General features: G+C 39.4%; 1 protein-coding gene across 1 annotated transcript in view; it reads right to left on the minus strand.

Moving 5' to 3' along the window:
- Positions 1-923: 923 nt before the first annotated feature.
- Positions 924-20,871, minus strand: part of LOC133634272 (voltage-dependent T-type calcium channel subunit alpha-1I-like) — a 199,691-nt gene continuing 179,743 nt past the window's right edge. Inside the window, exons 10-12 of the mRNA XM_062027400.1 lie at positions 18,758-19,029; positions 5,207-5,358; positions 924-1,113 (exon numbers count right to left, since the gene is read on the minus strand). Coding sequence (XP_061883384.1) covers positions 924-1,113; positions 5,207-5,358; positions 18,758-19,029 — 614 coding nt within the window. The remainder of the gene's footprint in view (positions 1,114-5,206; positions 5,359-18,757; positions 19,030-20,871) is intronic.

The raw sequence follows: 20,871 nt of genomic DNA on the forward strand, positions 1-20,871 counted from the left end.
ATTACTCCCGATGAATTGCATTTGTCCATCGTTAACTCGTGATTAATCATGATTAATCCCATTTTGTCAGTAGTTAACTCGTAATTACTCCCGATTAATTGCATTTATCCATAGTTAACTTGTGATTAATCCTGATAATATCATTTTGTCAGTAGTTCACTCATAATTACTCCCGATTAATTGCATTTATCCATCGTTAATTTGTGATTAATCCTGATAATACTATTTTGTCAGTAGTTAACTCGTAATTACTCCCGATTAATTGCATGTATCCTTAGTTAACTTGTGATTAATCCTGAAAATATCATTTTGTCAGTAGTTAACTCGTAATTACTCCCGATTAATTGCATTTATCCATAGTTAACTTCTTATTAATCCTGATTAATCCTATTTTGTCAGTAGTTAACTCGTAATTACTCCCGATTAATTGCATGTATCCTTAGTTAACTTGTGATTAATCCTGAAAATATCATTTTGTCAGTAGTTAACTCGTAATTACTCCCGATTAATTGCATTTATCCATAGTTAACTTCTTATTAATCCTGATTAATCCTATTTTGTCAGTAGTTAACTGGAAATTACTCCTGATTAATTGCATTTATCCATAGTTAACTAATGATTAATCCCGATAATACCATTTTGTCAGTAGTTAACTGATAATTACTCCCGATTAATTGCATTTATCCATAGTTAACTTGTTATTAATCCTGATAATCCCATTTTGTCAGTAGTTAACTCGCAATTACTCCCGATTAATTGCATTTGTCCATCGTTAACTCGCGATTAATCCTGATTAATCCTGTTTTGTCAGTAGTTAACTGGTAATTAGTCATGACTAATGGCAGAGAATTAAAAGTTGCTTTTATGTGTAGTTAGTGTACCTTACACAGATTATTTTCAAGTTAAACTTTTCACGGAAGCGATTACCTGAAGATGAAGATGAAGAGCATGAGCAGCATGCAGAAGGTGGCCACGTTGTCCATGGTCTTCATCAGGACCACCAGCTGTCTCCTCAGGGCCGGCATGAACCGGACCAGCTTGAGCACACGCAGCAGCCGGAAGGTTCTCAGCACCGACAAGCCGCCGTCGGACTGACCCACGATCTCGCAGACGCTGGACACATGAAGGTGAGGCAGGGAGAGATGGTTCAACGTGGAGCTTTCTGGAAAACTCCTAATTGACGTAATAAATGATAAATAAATAAATTAATCCTTATTATAAATAAATTTTAAAAAGTTAAATGAAATAAAATAAATATAAATATATTATATAAATATAAAATAAAATATATTTATAAAATATATATATATATATATATATATATATATATATATATATATATATATATATATATATATATATATATATATATATATATATATATATATATATATATATATATATATATATATATATATATATATATAAAATATAAAATGAAATAAAAATAATTTTTAATTAATTGCATTGAGTCCATAGTTAACTCGTAAATGTCTGGGATTAATTGCATAATTGCACTTTGTCCACTGTTAACTTCTAATTGAGATAAATAATCACATTTTAACTTGTAATTAATCGTGATTAATTACATTTTTTTTCCATAGTTGACTCGTAATTTTCCTAGGCAATCAAATTTTGTCCGTAGTTTACTCAAAATGAGTCGCAATCAATTACATTTTGTCCGCAATTAACTCGTAATTAGTCACAAACAACTGCATTTGGTCCATAGTTAAAACCGTTAGCAATACTAACACAGCTATGTGCGCCACATGCTAACATTACATTTTAGCATCATGCTACATTAGTATTTTTAGGGAAGAAAAACATTAGCAACACTACCAAAGCTATGTGAGGTACATGCTAACATTACATTTTAACATCATGCTACATTAGTATTGTCACTGAAGAAAACCGTTAGCAATACAACACAGCTATGTGCGCCACATGCTGACATTACATTTTAGCATCATGCTACGTTAGTATCATCACTGAAGAAAACCGTTAGCAATACAACACAGCCATGTGCGCCACATTCTAACATTACATTTTAGCATCATGCTACATTAGAATTTTTAGAGAAGAAAAATATTAGCAACACTACCAATGCTATGTGAGCTACATGCTAACATTACATTTTAACATCATGCTACATTAGTGTTGTCACTGAAGAAAACCGTTAGCAATACAACACAGCTATGTGCGCCACAAGCTGACATTACATTTTAGCATCAGGCTACGTAGTATCATCACTGAAGAAAACCGTTAGCAATACAACACAGCCATGTGCGCCACATTCTAACAATACATTTTAGCATCATGCTACATTAGAATTTTTAGAGAAGAAAAACATTAGCAACACTACCAAAGCTATGTGAGCTACATGCTAACATTACATTTTAACATCATGCTACATTAGTGTTGTCACTGAAGAAAACCGTTAGCAATACAACACAGCTATGTGCGCCACATGCTGACATTACATTTTAGCATCAGGCTACGTAGTATCATCACTGAAGAAAACCGTTAGCAATACTAACACAGCTATGTACGCCACATGCTAACATTACATTTTCACATCATGCTACATTAGTATTTTTCAAGAAGAAAAACATTAGCAACACTCCTAAAGCTATGTGAGCTACATGCTAACATTACATTTTAGCATCATGCTACGTTAGTATCGTCGCTGAAGAACAAAGTTAGCAATACAAACACAGCTATGTACGCTACATGCTATCATTACATTTTAAAGCATCATGCTACATTAGCATCCTGGCTGTAAACAAATGGTCTCCTTGGACATAAATGCTTGTCTATTCTTCAGAATAAAGGACTTCAATCTAATACGCTAGGTATCTGTAGCTTTTAGCATGCTAACGTCGGTGTGCTAGCTCCCTTTTAGCGACATGCTAACGTCGGTGTGCTAGCTCCCTTTTAGCGACATGCTGACGTCGGCGTGCTAGCCCCCTTTTAGCGACATGCTAACGTCGGTGTGCTAGCTCCCTTTTAGCGTCATGCTAACGTCGGTGTGCTAGCTCCCTTTTAGCGACATGCTAACGTCGGTGTGGTAGCTCCCTTTTAGCGACATGCTAACGTCGGCATGCTAGCTCCCTTTTAGCGACATGCTAACGTCAGTGTGCTAGCTCCCTTTTAGCGACATGGTAACGTCGGTGTGCTAGCTCCCTTTTAGCGACATGCTAACGTCGGTGTGCTAGCTCCCTTTTAGCGACATGCTAACGTTGGCATGCTAGCTCCCTTTTAGCGAAATGCTAACGGCGGTGTGCTAGCTCCCTTTTAGCGACATGCTAACGTCGGCGTGCTAGCTCCCTTTTAGCGACATGCTAACATCGGTGTACTAGCTCCCTTTTAGCGACATGCTAACGTCGGCGTGCTAGCTCCCTTTTAGCGACATGCTAACGTCAGTGTGCTAGCTCCCTTTTAGCGACATGGTAACGTCGGTGTGCTAGCTCCCTTTTAGCGACATGCTAACGTCGGTGTGCTAGCTCCCTTTTAGCGACATGCTAACGTCGGTGTGCTAGCTCCCTTTTAGCGACATGCTAACATTGGTGTGCTAGCTCCCTTTTAGCGACATGCTGACGTCGGTGTGCTAGCCCCCTTTTAGCGACATGCTAACGTCGGTGTGCTAGCTCCCTTTTAGCGACATGCTAACGTCGGCGTGCGAGCTCCCTTTTAGCGACATGCTAACGTCGGTGTGCTAGCTCCCTTTTAGCGAGATGCTAACGTCGGTGTGCTAGCTCCCTTTTAGCGACATGCTAACGTCGGTGTGCTAGCTCCCTTTTATCGACATGCTTACGTCGGTGTGCTAGCTCCCTTTTAGCGAAATGCTAACATCGGTGTGCTAGCTCCCTTTTAGCGACATGCTAACGTCGGTGTGCTAGCTCCCTTTTAGCGACAAGCTAACGTCGGTGTGCTAGCTCCCTTTTAGCGACATGCTAACGTCGGTGTGCGAGCTCCCTTTTAGCGTCATGCTAACGTCGGTGTGCTAGCTCCCTTTTAGCAACATGCTAACGTCGGTGTGCTAGCTCCCTTTTATCGACATGCTGACGTCGGTGTGCTAGCTCCCTTTTAGCGACTTGCTAACGTCGGTGTGCTAGCTCCCTTTTAGCGACATGCTAACGTCGGTGTGCTAGCTCCCTTTTAGCGGCATGCTAACGTCGGCGTGGTAGCTCCCTTTTAGCGACATGCTAACGTCGGCGTGCTAGCTCCCTTTTAGCGACATGCTAACGCCGGTGTGCTAGCTCCCTTTTAGCGACATGCTAACGTCGGCGTGCGAGCTCCCTTTTAGCGACATGCTAACGTCGGTGTGCTAGCTCCCTTTTAGCGACATGCTAACGTCGGTGTGCTAGCTCCCTTTTAGCGACATGCTAACGTCGGTGTGCTAGCTCCATTTTAGCGACATGCTAACGTCGGTGTGCTAGCTCCCTTTTAGCGACATGCTGACGTCGGTGTGCTAGCTGCCTTTTAGCGACATGCTAACGTCGGTGTGCTAGCTCCCTTTTAGCGACATGCTAACGTCGGTGTGCTAGCTCCCTTTTAGCGGCTGGATTCTTCCACAAAGAGCCTCCTGACTGACAACTTCAATGATTCTCTGACAAACGAAGGAGAGATTTTTTTTTTTTTTGGCGGAGCACATAAAAGTCCTCCTCCTACCCGGGCGGGTGTTCACGGCGGGGAGGCGGCCATCAAAGACGGCGAGCGTCACATCAGAGCGGCGTCGCCAACAATGGAGCGCGGCGTGTTTGATGGAAAGAGCGGCGAAACGTTGTGCCTTTCATCTCCTTGTTGGGCTTTGATGCGGATCTGATCGGGCAATAAAGGGAAACATCCAAAAACCGGAAGGAGATCAAGGTGACAAGACTTGTTGGACGCGCTGGCATCCCAACCCTCACCTGAGCAGGTGGCACCCGGCAGGGATCATTTTGACGCAAAACTGCTGAGTCAACATTGATGAGTTGATAACAAACACGAGTATACTCAATATATATATATATCATCATTCTAAGCATTTTTACCCGGTGGTGCTTATTTGCTCATTTGAACCGATACGGTACCAATTTCCGGTACCTGGGAATCGATACCGGTACATGAATATTGTTTTGGATGATAAAATCTCATTTTTTGTTGCAACAAATAAAAAATATAAAAAAAGATCAGTATTTGAGCGCTGCATTGAAAAAAAAAGTACCTTATGATGACGATGACGCCGTCGAAGACGTTGTAAGGGTTCCTCAGGTAGTTGAAGGAGCCGAAGGCGGTGAGCTTGAGGATCATCTCCAGAGAGAACATGCTGGTGAAGACGATGTTGCAGATCTCCAGAACGTTGGTCAGCTCCTCGGGCTGAACGGGAACAAAACAGCCGTTCAAATACCAAATGGAGTGTGTTAGCATCGAGTTGGCGTCATGCTAGCATGACGTTAGCATGAGGTTAGCATCATGTTGGTGTCATGTTAGCGTCATGATGGCGTCATGTTAGCGTCGCGTTAGCATCAGGTTGGCATCATGTTAGCGCCATGTTAGCATCAAGTTGGCGTCATGTTAGCATGACGTTAGCATGAGGTTAGCATCATGTTGGTGTCATGTTAGCGTCATGATGGCGTCATGTTAGTGTCGCGTTAGCATCAGGTTGGCATCATGTTAGCGCCATGTTAGCATCAAGTTGGCGTCATGCTAGCATGACGTTAGCATGAGGTTAGCAGCATGTTGGTGTCATGTTAGCGTCATGATGGCGTCATGTTAGTGTCGCGTTAGCATCAGGTTGGCATCATGTTAGCGCCATGTTAGCATCAAGTTGGCGTCATGTTAGCATGACGTTAGCATGAGGTTAGCATCATGTTGGTGTCATGTTAGCGTCACGATGGCGTCATGTTAGTGTCGCGTTAGCATCAGGTTGGCATCATGTTAGCGCCATGTTAGCATCAAGTTGGCGTCATGTTAGCATGACGTTAGCATGAGGTTAGCATCATGTTGGTGTCATGTTAGCGTCATGATGGCGTCATGTTAGTGTCGCGTTAGCATCAGGTTGGCATCATGTTAGCGCCATGTTAGCATCAAGTTGGCGTCATGTTAGCATGACGTTAGCATGAGGTTAGCATCATGTTGGTGTCATGTTAGCGTCATGATGGCGTCATGTTAGTGTCGCGTTAGCATCAGGTTGGCATCATGTTAGCGCCATGTTAGCATCAAGTTGGCGTCATGTTAGCATGACGTTAGCATGAGGTTAGCATCATGTTGGTGTCATGTTAGCGTCATGATGGCGTCATGTTAGTGTCGCGTTAGCATCAGGTTGGCATCATGTTAGCGCCATGTTAGCATCAAGTTGGCGTCATGTTAGCATGACGTTAGCATGAGGTTAGCATCATGTTGGTGTCATGTTAGCGTCATGATGGCGTCATGTTAGTGTCGCGTTAGCATCAGGTTGGCATCATGTTAGCGCCATGTTAGCATCAGGTTGGCGTCATGTTAGCATGATGTTAGCATGAGGTTAGCATCATGTTGGCGTCAGGTTGGCATCATGTTAGCATCATGTTGGCGTCATGTTAGTGTCATATTAGCATCAGGTTGGCATCATGTTAGCATGAGGTCAGCATCATGCTGGCGTCATGTTGACGTCATGTTAGCGTCATGTTGACGTCATGTTAGCATCATGTTAGCGCCATGTTAGCATCAGGTCATGTCAGCATCATTATTCCATGTTTGCCATGATGTACTTTTGGACTTCCTTTTACTGTTTTACTTATTTGTACTTATTTTTTAAACATTTTGACTTCAATTTTTTTTTTTTTTACTTTTACTAGTTTGTTTTTTCACCTGGTTCCTAATTAAATTAACCTTTTTTTTGTACTTTTTTAACTTTAAAAAATTTTTTTTTTTTACCTTTTTTACTTTCATTAGTTATTTTTTTTTACCTGGTACTTAATTAAAGAAAACTTTTTTTTCATTTTTCCTTTCATTTTTTTTTTTTTTTTTTTAATTTTTTTTTTTTCCTTTTCCTTTTTTTTTAACTTTTACTAGTCACTTTTCTTTTGCCAGGTTCCTAATTAGATTGAACTTTTTTTTCCTTTTCCTTTTACTAGTTGCTTTTTTCACCTGTTTCCTAATTAAATTAACCTTTTTTTTGTAGTTCTTTACTTTCCCATTTATTTTTTTACCTTTTTTTACTTTTACTAGTTACTTTTTTCGCCTGGTTCCTAATTAAATGAAACTTTTTTTTTGTTTGTTTTACTTTTACTTTTTTTTTTTTTAACCTTCTTTACTTTTACTAGTTACTGTTTTCGCCTGGTTCCTAATTAAATAAAACTTTTTTTTTCTTTTTTTCTTTTACTTTTTTTTAAACTTTTACTAGGTACTTTTCTTTTGCTTCTTTACTTTCCCATTTATTTTTGACTTTTTTACTATAACTAGTTACTTTTTTCGCCTGGTTCCTAATTAAATTTCAACTTTTTTTTCTTTTTAACTTTTTTAGTTACTTTAACTAGTTACTTTTCTTTTGCCGGGTTCCTAATTAAATTTAAAAAATGTTTCCCTATTGTTCCTTTTTTACTTTTACTGGTTACTTTTCTTTTGCCCAGTTCTTAATCATTTTTTTCTTTTTTACTTTCACTTTTATTTATTTATACATTTTTTACTTTTACTAGTTACTTTTCTTTTGCCCTATTACTAATTAAATGAAACTTTTTTTTTTTTTTACTTGTACTTTTTTATTATTATTATAGTTTTTTATTTTATTTTACTAGTTCCTTTTCTATTGCCCGCCCGGTTCCTAATTAAATGACCTTCTGCCTGCACATCGCTTGCCTTCTCTGCACCCTGGGTCGACATGTGGCATTGTCACAACATGCTAACTCATTCCATTAATGATAACAAGGGGGAGAAAAACATTGGCTATACAGGATCTAACTAGAGCCAATAAAAAGTTAATAAATAGTCAACAAATAATAATAATAATAATGATAAATACAAAGAAAAACGTTTTGATTGACATAATTATATCAATGCATTGACGTAGTATACAGCAAGTGGGCAAAATATTAGAAACCTTCAACCACCTTTTGATTGGCCATCATTAAAAATCAAAAGTGTTCTCGCTGAGACAAGAGAGGGAGAAAAAAAAAAACCCTGCAGTGAAAGTTTGCTGACAAAAATCTGCTCACCACTCGGACAACAACAAGTCATCACATCGTTGTTGTTACTATTGTCTCTCACGTTGTGTGTTTGCTGACATTTACTGAGAGCAACACCTCTGTTTGTCTGCGCGCACACACACACACACACACACACACACACACACACACACACACACACACACACACATACACACACACACACACACACACACACTGTTCTAAATTTGGCATCATCATGAATGTAGCACATCAGAATTCCACACAGCGCCTCAGCGATGCCACCAATGACGTTTATGACATTTCACTGCAGCCGCAACAAATCGATGAAACAGTGTGTTTGTGTTGTGTTTACACGTGTGTGTGTGTGCGTGTGTGTGTGTGTGTGTGTGTGTGTGTGTGTGTGTGTGTGTGTTGTGCCAGCACTAATAAGAGGCTAATGATGCACACCCTCCAGTTTGTGGTAGTGAGCTGAGAAGTGACGCTGGTTGCAGATCAGCCAAATGACACTGCAGCCCCTGGAGGTCCATGAAGGGCTCATTAGGGCAGACCTGGGATCAGTTTTAAAGACTATTGTGTTCCTGGTGTCTAACCAGAGAGAGCTCAACAAGAACTTTATCAAACATGAAAGCACCTTCCTGTTGGCTGACATGTCATACACACATGACTTCCTGTAGGCCGACATGTCATACACACATGACTTCCTGTCGGCCGACATGTCATACACACATGACTTCCTGTCGGCCGACATGTCATACACACATGACTTCCTGTCGGCTGACATGTCATACACACATGACTTCCTGTCGGCCGACATGTCATACACACATGACTTCCTGTCGGTTGACATGTCATACACACATGACTTCCTGTTGGCTGACATGTCAAACACACATGACTTCCTGTTGGCCGACATATCATACACACATGACTTCCTGTCGGCCGACATGTCATACACACATGACTTCCTGTCGGCCGACATGTCATACACACATGACTTCCTGTTGGCCGACATGTCATACACACATGACTTCCTGTTGGTTGACATGTCAAACACATGACTTCCTGTCGGCCGACATGTCATACACGCATGACTTCCTGTCGGCCGACATGTCATACACACATGACTTCCTGTCGGCTGTCATGTCATACACACATGACTTCCTGTCGGCCGACATGTCATACACACATGACTTCCTGTCGGCCGACATGTCATACACACATGACTTCCTGTCGGCCGACATGTCATACACACATGACTTCCTGTTGGCTGACATGTCAAACACACATGACTTCCTGTTGGCCGACATGTCATACACACATGACTTCCTGTCGGCCGACATGCCATACACACATGACTTCCTGTCAGCCGACATGTCATACACACATGACTTCCTGTCGGCCGACATGTCATACACACATGACTTCCTGTTGGCTGACATGTCATACACACATGACTTCCTGTCGGCCGACATGTCATACACACATGACTTCCTGTCGGCCGACATGTCATACACACATGACTTCCTGTTGGCCGACATGTCATACACACATGACTTCCTGTCGGATGACATGTCATACACACATGACTTCCTGTTGGCTGACATGTCATACACACATGACTTCCTGTTGGCTGACATGTCATACACACATGACTTCCTGTTGGCCGACATGTCATACACACATGACTTCCTGTTGGCTGACATGTCATACACACATGACTTCCTGTCGGCCGACATGTCATACACACATGACTTCCTGTCGGCCGACATGTCATACACACATGACTTCCTGTTGGCGACATGTCATACACACATGACTTCCTGTGGGCCGACATGTCATACACACATGACTTCCTGTTGGCCTTCATGTCATACACACATGACTTCCTGTCGGCCGACATGTCATACACACATGACTTCCTGTTGGTTGACATGTCAAACACATGACTTCCTGTCGGCCGACATGTCATACACGCATGACTTCCTGTCGGCCGACATGTCATACACACATGACTTCCTGTTGGCCGACATGTCATACACACATGACTTCCTGTCGGTTGACATGTCATACACACATGACTTCCTGTCGGCCGACATGTCATACACACATGACTTCCTGTCGGCCGACATGTCATACACACATGACTTCCTGTCGGTCGACATGTCATACACACATGACTTCCTGTCGGCCGACATGTCATACACACATGACTTCCTGTCGGCCGACATGTCATACACACATGACTTCCTGTCGGCCGACATGTCATACACACATGACTTCCTGTCGGCCGACATGCCATACACACATGACTTCCTGTCGGCCGACATGTCATACACACATGACTTCCTGTCGGCCGACATGTCATACACAAATGACTTCCTGTCGGTTGACATGTCATACACACATGACTTCCTGTCGGCTGACATGTCAAACACACATGACTTCCTGTCGGCCGACATGTCATACACACATGACTTTCTGTCGGTTGACATGTCATACACACATGACTTCCTGTCGGCCGACATGTCATACACACATGACTTACTGTTGGCGACATGTCATACACACATGACTTCCTGTTGGCTGACATGTCATACACACATGACTTCCTGTCGGCCGACATGTCATACACACATGACTTCCTGTCGGCTGACATGTCATACACACATGACTTCCTGTTGGCCGACATGTCATACACACATGACTTCCTGTCGGCCGACATGTCATACACACATGACTTCCTGTCGGCCGACATGTCATACACACATGACTTCCTGTCGGCCGACATGTCATACACACATGACTTCCTGTTGGCTGACATGTCAAACACACATGACTTCCTGTTGGCCGACATGTCATACACACATGACTTCCTGTCGGCCGACATGTCATACACACATGACTTCCTGTCGGCCGACATGTCATACACGCATGACTTCCTGTCGGCCGACATGTCATACACGCATGACTTCCTGTCGGCCGACATGTCATACACACATGACTTCCTGTTGGCTGACATGTCATACACACATGACTTCCTGTTGGCTGACATGTCATACACACATGACTTCCTGTTGGTTGACATGTCATACACACATGACTTCCTGTCGGCCGACATGTCATATACACATGACTTCCTGTCGGCTGACATGTCAAACACACATGACTTCCTGTTGGCTGACATGTCATACACACATGACTTCCTGTCGGCCGACATGTCATACACACATGACTTCCTGTTGGCCGACATGTCATACACACATAACTTCCTGTTGGCGGACATGTCATACACACATGACTTCCTGTTGGCCGACATGTCATACACACATGACTTCCTGTCGGCCGACATGTCATACACACATGACTTCCTGTTGGCTGACATGACATACACACATGACTTCCTGTCGGCCGACATGTCATACACACATGACTTCCTGTTGGCCGACATGTCATACACACATGACTTCCTGTCGGCCGACATGTCATACACACATGACTTCCTGTCGGTTGACATGTCATACACACATGACTTCCTGTCGGTTGACATGTCATACACACATGACTTCCTGTAGGCTGACATGTCATACACACATGACTTCCTGTCGGCCGACATGTCATACACACATGACTTCCTGTTGGCTGACATGTCATACACACATGACTTCCTGTCGGCCGACATGTCATACACACATGACTTCCTGTTGGCGACATGTCATACACACATGACTTCCTGTCGGCCGACATGTCATACACACATGACTTCCTGTCGGCCGACATGTCATACACACATGACTTCCTGTCGGCCGACATGTCATACACACATGACTTCCTGTTGGCCGACATGTCATACACACATGACTTCCTGTCGGCCGACATGTCATACACACATGACTTCCTGTCGGCCGACATGTCATACACACATGACTTCCTGTCGGCCGACATGTCATACACACATGACACTGTCATACACACTGATGCCTGCCTTCCTTACTGCCTTCCTTCCTTCCTTCCTCCCATCCCCCATTCTATCCTTCCATTCTTCCTCTCTTTTCTACCTCCCATCCTTCCCTCCCACACCTCCATTATTCCCCCTCTCCTTCCTTCCTTCCTTCCTTCTTTCCTTCCTTCCTTCCTTCCTTCCTTCCTTCCTTCCTTCCTTCCTTCCTTCCTTCCTTCCTTCCTTCCTTCCTTCCTTCTGTCCTTCCTTTCTTCCTGTCATCCTCACTTAGGTCCTTCTCACCTTCCTTCCCTCCTTCCTTCTGTCCTCCCTTCCTTCCTTCCTATCATCCTACTTCATTTCTCCTTTCCTTCCTTTCTCCCATCATTCCTCCTTTCCTTCCTCCCTTCCCTTCTACTTTCCTTCCTTCCTCTTCTCCCTACTTATATCCTTCTCATCTTACTTCCCTCCTTCCTTCTTTCTTTCCTTCCCTTTCCCTTCCTTCCTCTCATCCTCACTTTGTTCCTTCTCACCTTTCTGTACTCCTTCCTTCCTTCCTTCCTTCCTTCCTTCTTTCCTTCTTTCCTTCCATCCTTCCTTTCTTCCTTCCTTCTTTCCTTCATTCCTTCCTTCCTTCCTTCCTTTTTTCCTCTCATCCTCACTATGTTCCTTTTTACCTTCCTTCCGTCCTTTCTTCCTCTCATCCCCACTTAAGTCCTTCTTACCTCTCTTCCCTCCCTCCTTCCCTCCTTCCTTCCTTCCTCTCATCCTCACTACGTTCCTTCTCACCTTCCTTCCCTCCTTCCTTCCGTCCTTTCTTCCTTCTTTCCTTCTTCCTCTCATAACCACTTAAGTCCTTCTTACCTCCCTGCCCACCTTCCTTCTTTCCTTCCCTTCTACTTTCCTTTCGTCCTCTTCTCCCCACTTACATCCTTCTCATCTTACTTTCCTCCTTCCTTCTTCTTCTTTCCTTCCTTCCTTCCTTCCTTCCTTCCTTCCTTCCTTCCTTCCTTCCTTCCTTCCTTCCTTCCTTCCTTCCTTCCTTCCTTCCTTCCTTCCTTCCTCCTTTCATTTCTTCCTCTCATCCCCACTTGAGTATTTCTTACCTTCCTTCCCTCCTTTCTTCCTACCTTCCTTCCTCTCATCCTCACTATGTTCCTTCTCACCTTCCTTCTTTCCTTTCTTCCTCTCATCCCCACTTAAGTCCTTCTTAATCTTTCTTCTTTCCTTCCTTCTTTCCTTCCTTCTTTCCTTCCTTCTTTCCTTCCGTCTTTCCTTTCTTCCTCTCATCCCCACTTAAGTCCTTCTTATCTTTCTTCTTTCCTTCCTTCTTTCCTTCCTTCCTTCCTTCCTTCCTTCCGTCTTTCCTTTCTTCCTCTCATAACCACTTAAGTCCTTTTTACCTCTCTTCCCTCTTCCCTTCTTTCCTTCCTTCCTTTCTTCCTCCTTCCTTCTTTCCTTTCTTCCTCTCATCCCCACTTAAGTCCTTCTTATCTTTCTTCTTTCCTTCCTTCCTTCCTTCCTTCTTTCCTTCCGTCTTTCCTTTCTTCCTCTCATAACCACTTAAGTCCTTTTTACCTCTCTTCCCTCTTTCCCTCCCTCCTTCTTTCTTTCTTTCTTTCTTTCTTTCTTTCTTTCTTTCTTTCTTTCTTTCTTTCTTCTTCTTTCTTTCTTTCTTTCTTTCTTTCTTTCTTTCTTTCTTTCCTTCCTTCCTTCCTTCCTTCCTTCCTTCCTTACTTCCTTCCTTCCTTCTTTCCTTTCTTCCTCTCATGCTCACCACATTCATTTTCACCTTCCGTCCCTCCTTCCTTCCGTCTTTTCTTCCTTCTTTCCTTTCTCGCTCTCATCCCCACTTAAGTCCTTCCTTCCTTCCTTCCTTCCTTCCTTCCTTCCTTCCTTCCTTCCTTCCTTCCTTCCGTCTTTCCTTTCTTCCTCTCATCCCCACTTAAGTCCTTCTTATCTTTCTTCTTTCCTTCCTTCTTTCCTTCCTTCCTTCCTTCCTTCTTTCCTTCCGTCTTTCCTTTCTTCCTCTCATCCCCACTTAAGTCCTTCTTATATTTCTTCTTTCCTTCCTTCTTTCCTTCCTTCCTTCCTTCCTTCCTTCCTTCCTTCCTTCCGTCTTTCCTTTCTTCCTCTCATAACCACTTAAGTCCTTTTTACCTCTCTTCCCTCTTCCCTTCTTTCCTTCCTTCCTTTCTTCCCTCCTTCCTTCTTTCCTTTCTTCCTCTCATCCCCACTTAAGTCCTTCTTATCTTTCTTCTTTCCTTCCTTCTTTCCTTCCTTCTTTCCTTCCGTCTTTCCTTTCTTCCTCTCATAACCACTTAAGTCCTTTTTACCTCTCTTCCCTCTTTCCCTCCCTCCTTCTTTCTTTCTTTCTTTCTTTCTTTCTTTCTTTCTTTCTTTCTTTCTTTCTTTCTTTCTTTCTTTCTTTCTTTCTTTCTTTCTTTCTTTCTTTCTTTCTTTCTTTCTTTCTTTCTTTCTTTCTTTCTTTCTTTCCTTCCTTCCTTCCTTCCTTCCTTCCTTCCTTCCTTCCTTCCTTCCTTCCTTCCTTCCTTCCTTCCTTCCTTCCTTCCTTCCTTCCTTCTTTCCTTTCTTCCTCTCATGCTCACCACATTCATTTTCACCTTCCTTCCCTCCTTCCTTCCGTCTTTTCTTCCTTCTTTCCTTTCTCGCTCTCATCCCCACTTAAGTCCTTCCTTCCTTCCTTCCTTCCTTCCTTCCTTCCTTCCTTCCTTCCTTCCGTCTTTCCTTTCTTCCTCTCATCCCCACTTAAGTCCTTCTTATCTTTCTTCTTTCCTTCCTTCTTTCCTTCCTTCCTTCCTTCCTTCTTTCCTTCCGTCTTTCCTTTCTTCCTCTCATCCCCACTTAAGTCCTTCTTATATTTCTTCTTTCCTTCCTTCTTTCCTTCCTTCCTTCCTTCCTTCCGTCTTTCCTTTCTTCCTCTCATAACAACTTAAGTCCTTTTTACCTCTCTTCCCTCTTTCCCTCCCTCCCTCTTTCTTTCTTTCTTTCTTTCTTTCTTTCTTTCTTTCTTTCTTTCTTTCTTTCTTTCTTTCTTTCTTTCTTTCTTTCTTTCTTTCTTTCTTTCTTTCTTTCTTTCTTTCTTTCTTTCTTTCTTTCTTTCTTTCTTTCTTTCTTTCTTTCTTTCTTTCCTTCCTTCCTTCCTTCCTTCCTTCCTTCCTTCCTTCCTTCCTTCCTTCCTTCCTTCCTTCCTTCCTTCTTTCCTTTCTTCCTCTCATGCTCACCACATTCATTTTCACCTTCCTTCCCTCCTTCCTTCCGTCTTTTCTTCCTTCTTTCCTTTCTTGCTCTCATCCCCACTTAAGTCCTTCCTTCCTTCCTTCCTTCCTTCCTTCCTTCCTTCCTTCCTTCCTTCCTTCCTTCCTTCCTCTCATCCTCACTATGTTCTTTCTCACCTTCCTTCCCTCCTTCCTTCCGTCCTTCCTTCCTCTAATCCCCACTTAAGTCCTTCTTACCTTCCTTCCCTCCCTCCTTCTTTCCTTTCTTCCTCTCATCCTCACTACGTTCCTTGTCACCTTCCTTCCGTCATTTCTTCCTTCTTTCCTTTCTTCCTCTCATAACCACTTAAGTCTGTCCTACCTCCCTGCCCGCCTTCCTTCTTTCCTCCTTCTATCCTTCCTTTTTCCTTACTTCCTGTCACCCTCACTTGGGTTTTTCTTCCTTCCTAATTCCTCCCTTCTTTCCTCTTCTCAATTCTTCCTTCCTTCCTTCCTTCCTTCCTCCTCCCCTGCCTTCATTCCTTCTCTCCTTCCTTCACTCCTTACTTCCTTCCTACCTTCCATCATTTCTTTCTTTTTTCTTCCTTCCCTCCTCCCTACCTATCTCTTCCTTCCCTCCTCCTTCCTTCCTTCACAAACGTCCTAATAAAAGTGTGTTTGTAATAATACGTTCATGATACAAAACTCACTCAGTGAAGATGTCACACTACATCTTCCACAAAAGCGAACCGCAGCTCCCCAGTGCCGGCGGCACTCGTGCAGCCCGGAGCCCTGCTTGATGAGCCGCCAAGGAACAGCAGCCAATGACCAATGAGGGAACATTCCAAAGAGACAAAAGGATGCTGGTGCAAAACCCAGCGCTTGTTTCCATGGAGATGGTCTCCATGGCGACACAGGCCTACGATCCCAGTGAAAAGCCACTTCCAACACGGAGTAAAGTTCAGCGGAAGGTGCGACTCCAGCTGTTTCCATGCGCATGACAACAGGAAGTTGGGGAACAATTGTGCGTCATAAAGAAATATTCAATACGGCCGACTCAATGACTCACAGATGTTCACCAATGAAACCTCACCCCAACACAAGGCAAACATCTACTGTACATGGATGGATGAATGAATGAATGGATGATGGATCACTGAATAAAACAATCAAAGAACAAATAACTGAACAAATGAACGAATGCATAAAAGAATGAACAAATGAACAAATACAGGATTGAATGAATGAATGAATGAATGAGTGAAATAATTAATTAATCAACTGATTAATTAATTAACCAATAAATGAATGAATGAATGAACAAATAAACGAATGGACAAATATATGAATGAATGAATGAATGAATGAATGAATGAATGAATGATGGATCACTGAATAAAACAATCAAAGAACAAATAACTGAACAAATGAACGAATGCATAAAAGAATGAACAAATGAACAAATACAGGATTGAATGAATGAATGAATGAATGAGTGAAATAATTAATTAATCAACTGATTAATTAATTAACCAATAAATGAATGAATGAATGAACAAATAAACGAATGGACAAATATATGAATGAATGAATGAATGAATGAATGAATGAATGAATGAATGAATGAATGAATGAATGAATGAATAAATGGATGAATATATAACTGAACAAATAAATAAATGGATTAGTAGATGGATGAATCGATAAGAAAATAAAGGAATACATGATGGAATGAATGAATGAACAAACAAATGAATGAATGGATGAATAAAAGACCGTGTACGTCAATGAATTAATGAAATTCTGGCTGAATGAATCAACAAAACAATTTAACAAACGGACAAATAAATGAAAGAACAAATAAATCTACGATTCATAAATGAAGAAATGAACGAATGCACAAATACTTAAATGGATTAGTAAATGAATAAGCAAGTTAATAAATGAACAAATGAATGAATGAATTAATTAATTATTGAAGGAACAAATGAATGAAAAAATGAATAAACGAAAGAATGAATAAATGAACAAATGAATACATGTATACACAAATACATGAACTGATAAATGCATTAATAAACACAAACATTGATGAATGAATGAATGAACAAATGAACAAATAAAATAATAAACAAATGGATGAATAAATGGACAAATTAATTCATACTCTGATGAATGAATAATTAACAAATAATTGAATGAACACGTGAATGAGTGAATGAATGCACATACAATGCACAAATTAATTCATCTATGAATGAATGAATAAAAAAATTAATGAACGGATGAGTGAATGATTCAATAAATAAATTAATGATAGAATGAATGCAAAAATGAACAAATAAACAAACAACTGAATGAACAAAAGAATACATGAATGAACGAAGGAATGAACGAAGGAATTCATGATTTAATGACTGGTCGAATGATAGAATGAATGAACAAATGAACGAGTAAACAAACAAATGAATGAACAAAATACACAAATGAATGAACAAATGAACAAAGGAATGAATGAATGAATGAGTGGTCAAATGAAATAATGAATGAACAAATGAACGAGAAAACAAACAAATGAATGAACAAAATATTACACAAATGAACGAATGATAGAACAAAGGCCTGAATGAATGAATGACTGGTCGAATGAAAGAATGAATGAACAAATGAACGAGTAAACAAACAAGTGAATGAACAAAGCAATACACAAATGAACGAATGAATGAAGAAAGGAATGAATGAATGAATGAATGAATGAATGAATGACTGGAGAAATGAAAGAATGAATGAACAAATAAATGAGTAAACACACAAATTAATGAAGGGATGAACAAACGAATGAATGAATGAATGAATGACTGGACAAATGAAAGAATGAATGAACAAATAAATAAGTAATCACCCAAAGTAATGAAGGGATGAACAAACGAATGAATGAATGAATGAACAAAGGAATGAATGAATGACTGACTGGACAAATGAAATAATGAATGAACAAATAAACGACTAAACACACAAATTAATGAAGGGATGAACAAACGAATGAATGAATGACTGGACAAATGAAAGAATGGATGAATTAACAAATAAACGAGTGAGCACACAAATTAATGAAGGGATGAACAAACAAAATTATGATTGAATGAACAAATGAATGAATGAATGAAGGGTTGAACAAACAAATGAATGAATGAATTAACAAATGAACGAATACATAATGAATAAATTAACAAATGAACGAATAATTCATGAATAAATGAATGAATGAAGGGATGAACAAACAAATGAATGAATGAAGGGATGAACTAACAAACAAATGATAAATGAATGAATGAACGAATGCATGAATGAATGAAAGGACGAACAAACGAATGATGAATGAATGAATGAAGGGACGAACACACGAATGAATGAATGAATGAATGAAGGAGGAGGAGAAGTAGGAGGAGGGTGTGCACCTGCTGGTGATGTTCGATGCCCATACTGATGGTGTTGATCAGGATGGCGATCATGATGCCTCTGTTGAAGTACTTGCTCTCCACGATGGCCCACAGCTTCATCCTCACCTCGTACCACAGCCTCGTGTCCGCCTCCTCCCCCGCCCCCTCCTCCGCCTCCGCCTCCTCCTTGGCCGCCACCACCCCGTCGCATTGGGGGCAGGCGGTGGTGAGCGCCGTGGGCTCACCTGAGGGGGCGTGGTGGGCTCTGTGGCGGTGGGGGCAGGGTGGACCTGGAATCCAAATCACACACTTCTTCACTCTACATGTTGGAACTCGTGCTGCCCGTCAATGAACCGCAGCTCCCCCTGCGTCGGCAGTACTTGTGCAGCCCCAGACTGCAGATTCATTTATCTATTTTATTATTTTACTTTATTGCCAAGGTTTAAAAAAATTATATTATATATATATATATATATATACATATAATTATATTTATATATATGTATGTATATTTATATAAACATATACATATAATTATATTTATATATATGTATGTATATTTATATAAAAATATAATATAATTATATAATTATATATATATATACGGTATATAAAATATTTTTTTTAAACCATGGCAATAAAGTAAAATAATAAAATACATATTTTATATATATACGTATATATATATATATATATATATATATATATATATATATATATATATATATATATATATATATATATATATATATATATATATATATATATATATATATATATATATACGTATATATATATATATACGTATATATATATATATATATATATATATATATATATATATATATATATATATATATATAAAAACAAAGGGACAAGCGGTAGAAAATGGATTGATATATATATATATAAACATATACATATAATTATATTTATATATATGTATGTATATTTATATAAAAATATAATATAATTATATAATTATATATATACGGTATATAATATATTTTTTGTAAACCATGGCAATAAAGTAAAATAATAAAATACATATTTTATATATATACGTATATACGTATATATATATATATATATATATATATATATATATATATATATATATATATATATATATATATATATATATATATATATATATAAAACAAAGGGACAAGCGGTAGAAAATGGATTGATATATATATATATATATATATATATATATATATATATATATATATATATATATACATATATATATATATATATATATATATATATATATATATATATATATATATATATATATATATATATATATATATATATATATATAAACATATACATATAATTATATTTATATATATATGTATGTATATTTATATAAAAATATAATATAATTATATAATTATATGTATATACGGTATATGTATATATATATATGTATATATATATATATATATATATATATATATATATATATATATATATATATATATATATATATATATATATATATAAAAAACTGTTTTCACAAAATTATATTGTATTTTATTATTTAATTAATACTTTTTTCAAACTTAAAAAAAATTATGTAATAATTAATAATTACCGTAAATGTCATATATGTCAAAAATAAAATGAGAAAAAATAAGTACAGGAAAAAAATCAATTAAATAGTGTTTTTTTTTTTTTTTTAAATGCCGAATGTAGGCGGCCTTTGAAGGAGCTTTAGAAGTGTTCCAGCCTTGGTGTGGAGTGGGCACGCTTTTTATTATTATTTTATTTTATAATAGCAAGTAACAAAAAGAAGCCTAGTGGAAAAAGAAAAATTCAATACTATTTCATGTTGAAATATCTGGATTTATTAAAATACAGGTTCCATATTGTAATATTTTTTCAACAATTTAAAAAAGGGTGTCACATTTTGTAGCTTTGTCTGAAGCTTTAATGCTAATGATCTGTGTTTTACTATCGTGTACTTGAGCTACTTTTTGACATAAACACTGTAAGCGTGCGCTTGCCCAACATAGTAGATGTCCTGTCTGAGAGACAACAATGCATCTCGAATAAGCTGGAAGGTAGGACACACGCGTTAGCAACGCTAGCATAGCGATGTGAGCTACATGCTAACTAAG

The sequence above is a fragment of the Entelurus aequoreus genome, linkage group LG18 (genome assembly GCF_033978785.1).
Source record: "Entelurus aequoreus isolate RoL-2023_Sb linkage group LG18, RoL_Eaeq_v1.1, whole genome shotgun sequence".
Lineage (NCBI taxonomy): Eukaryota > Metazoa > Chordata > Actinopteri > Syngnathiformes > Syngnathidae > Entelurus > Entelurus aequoreus.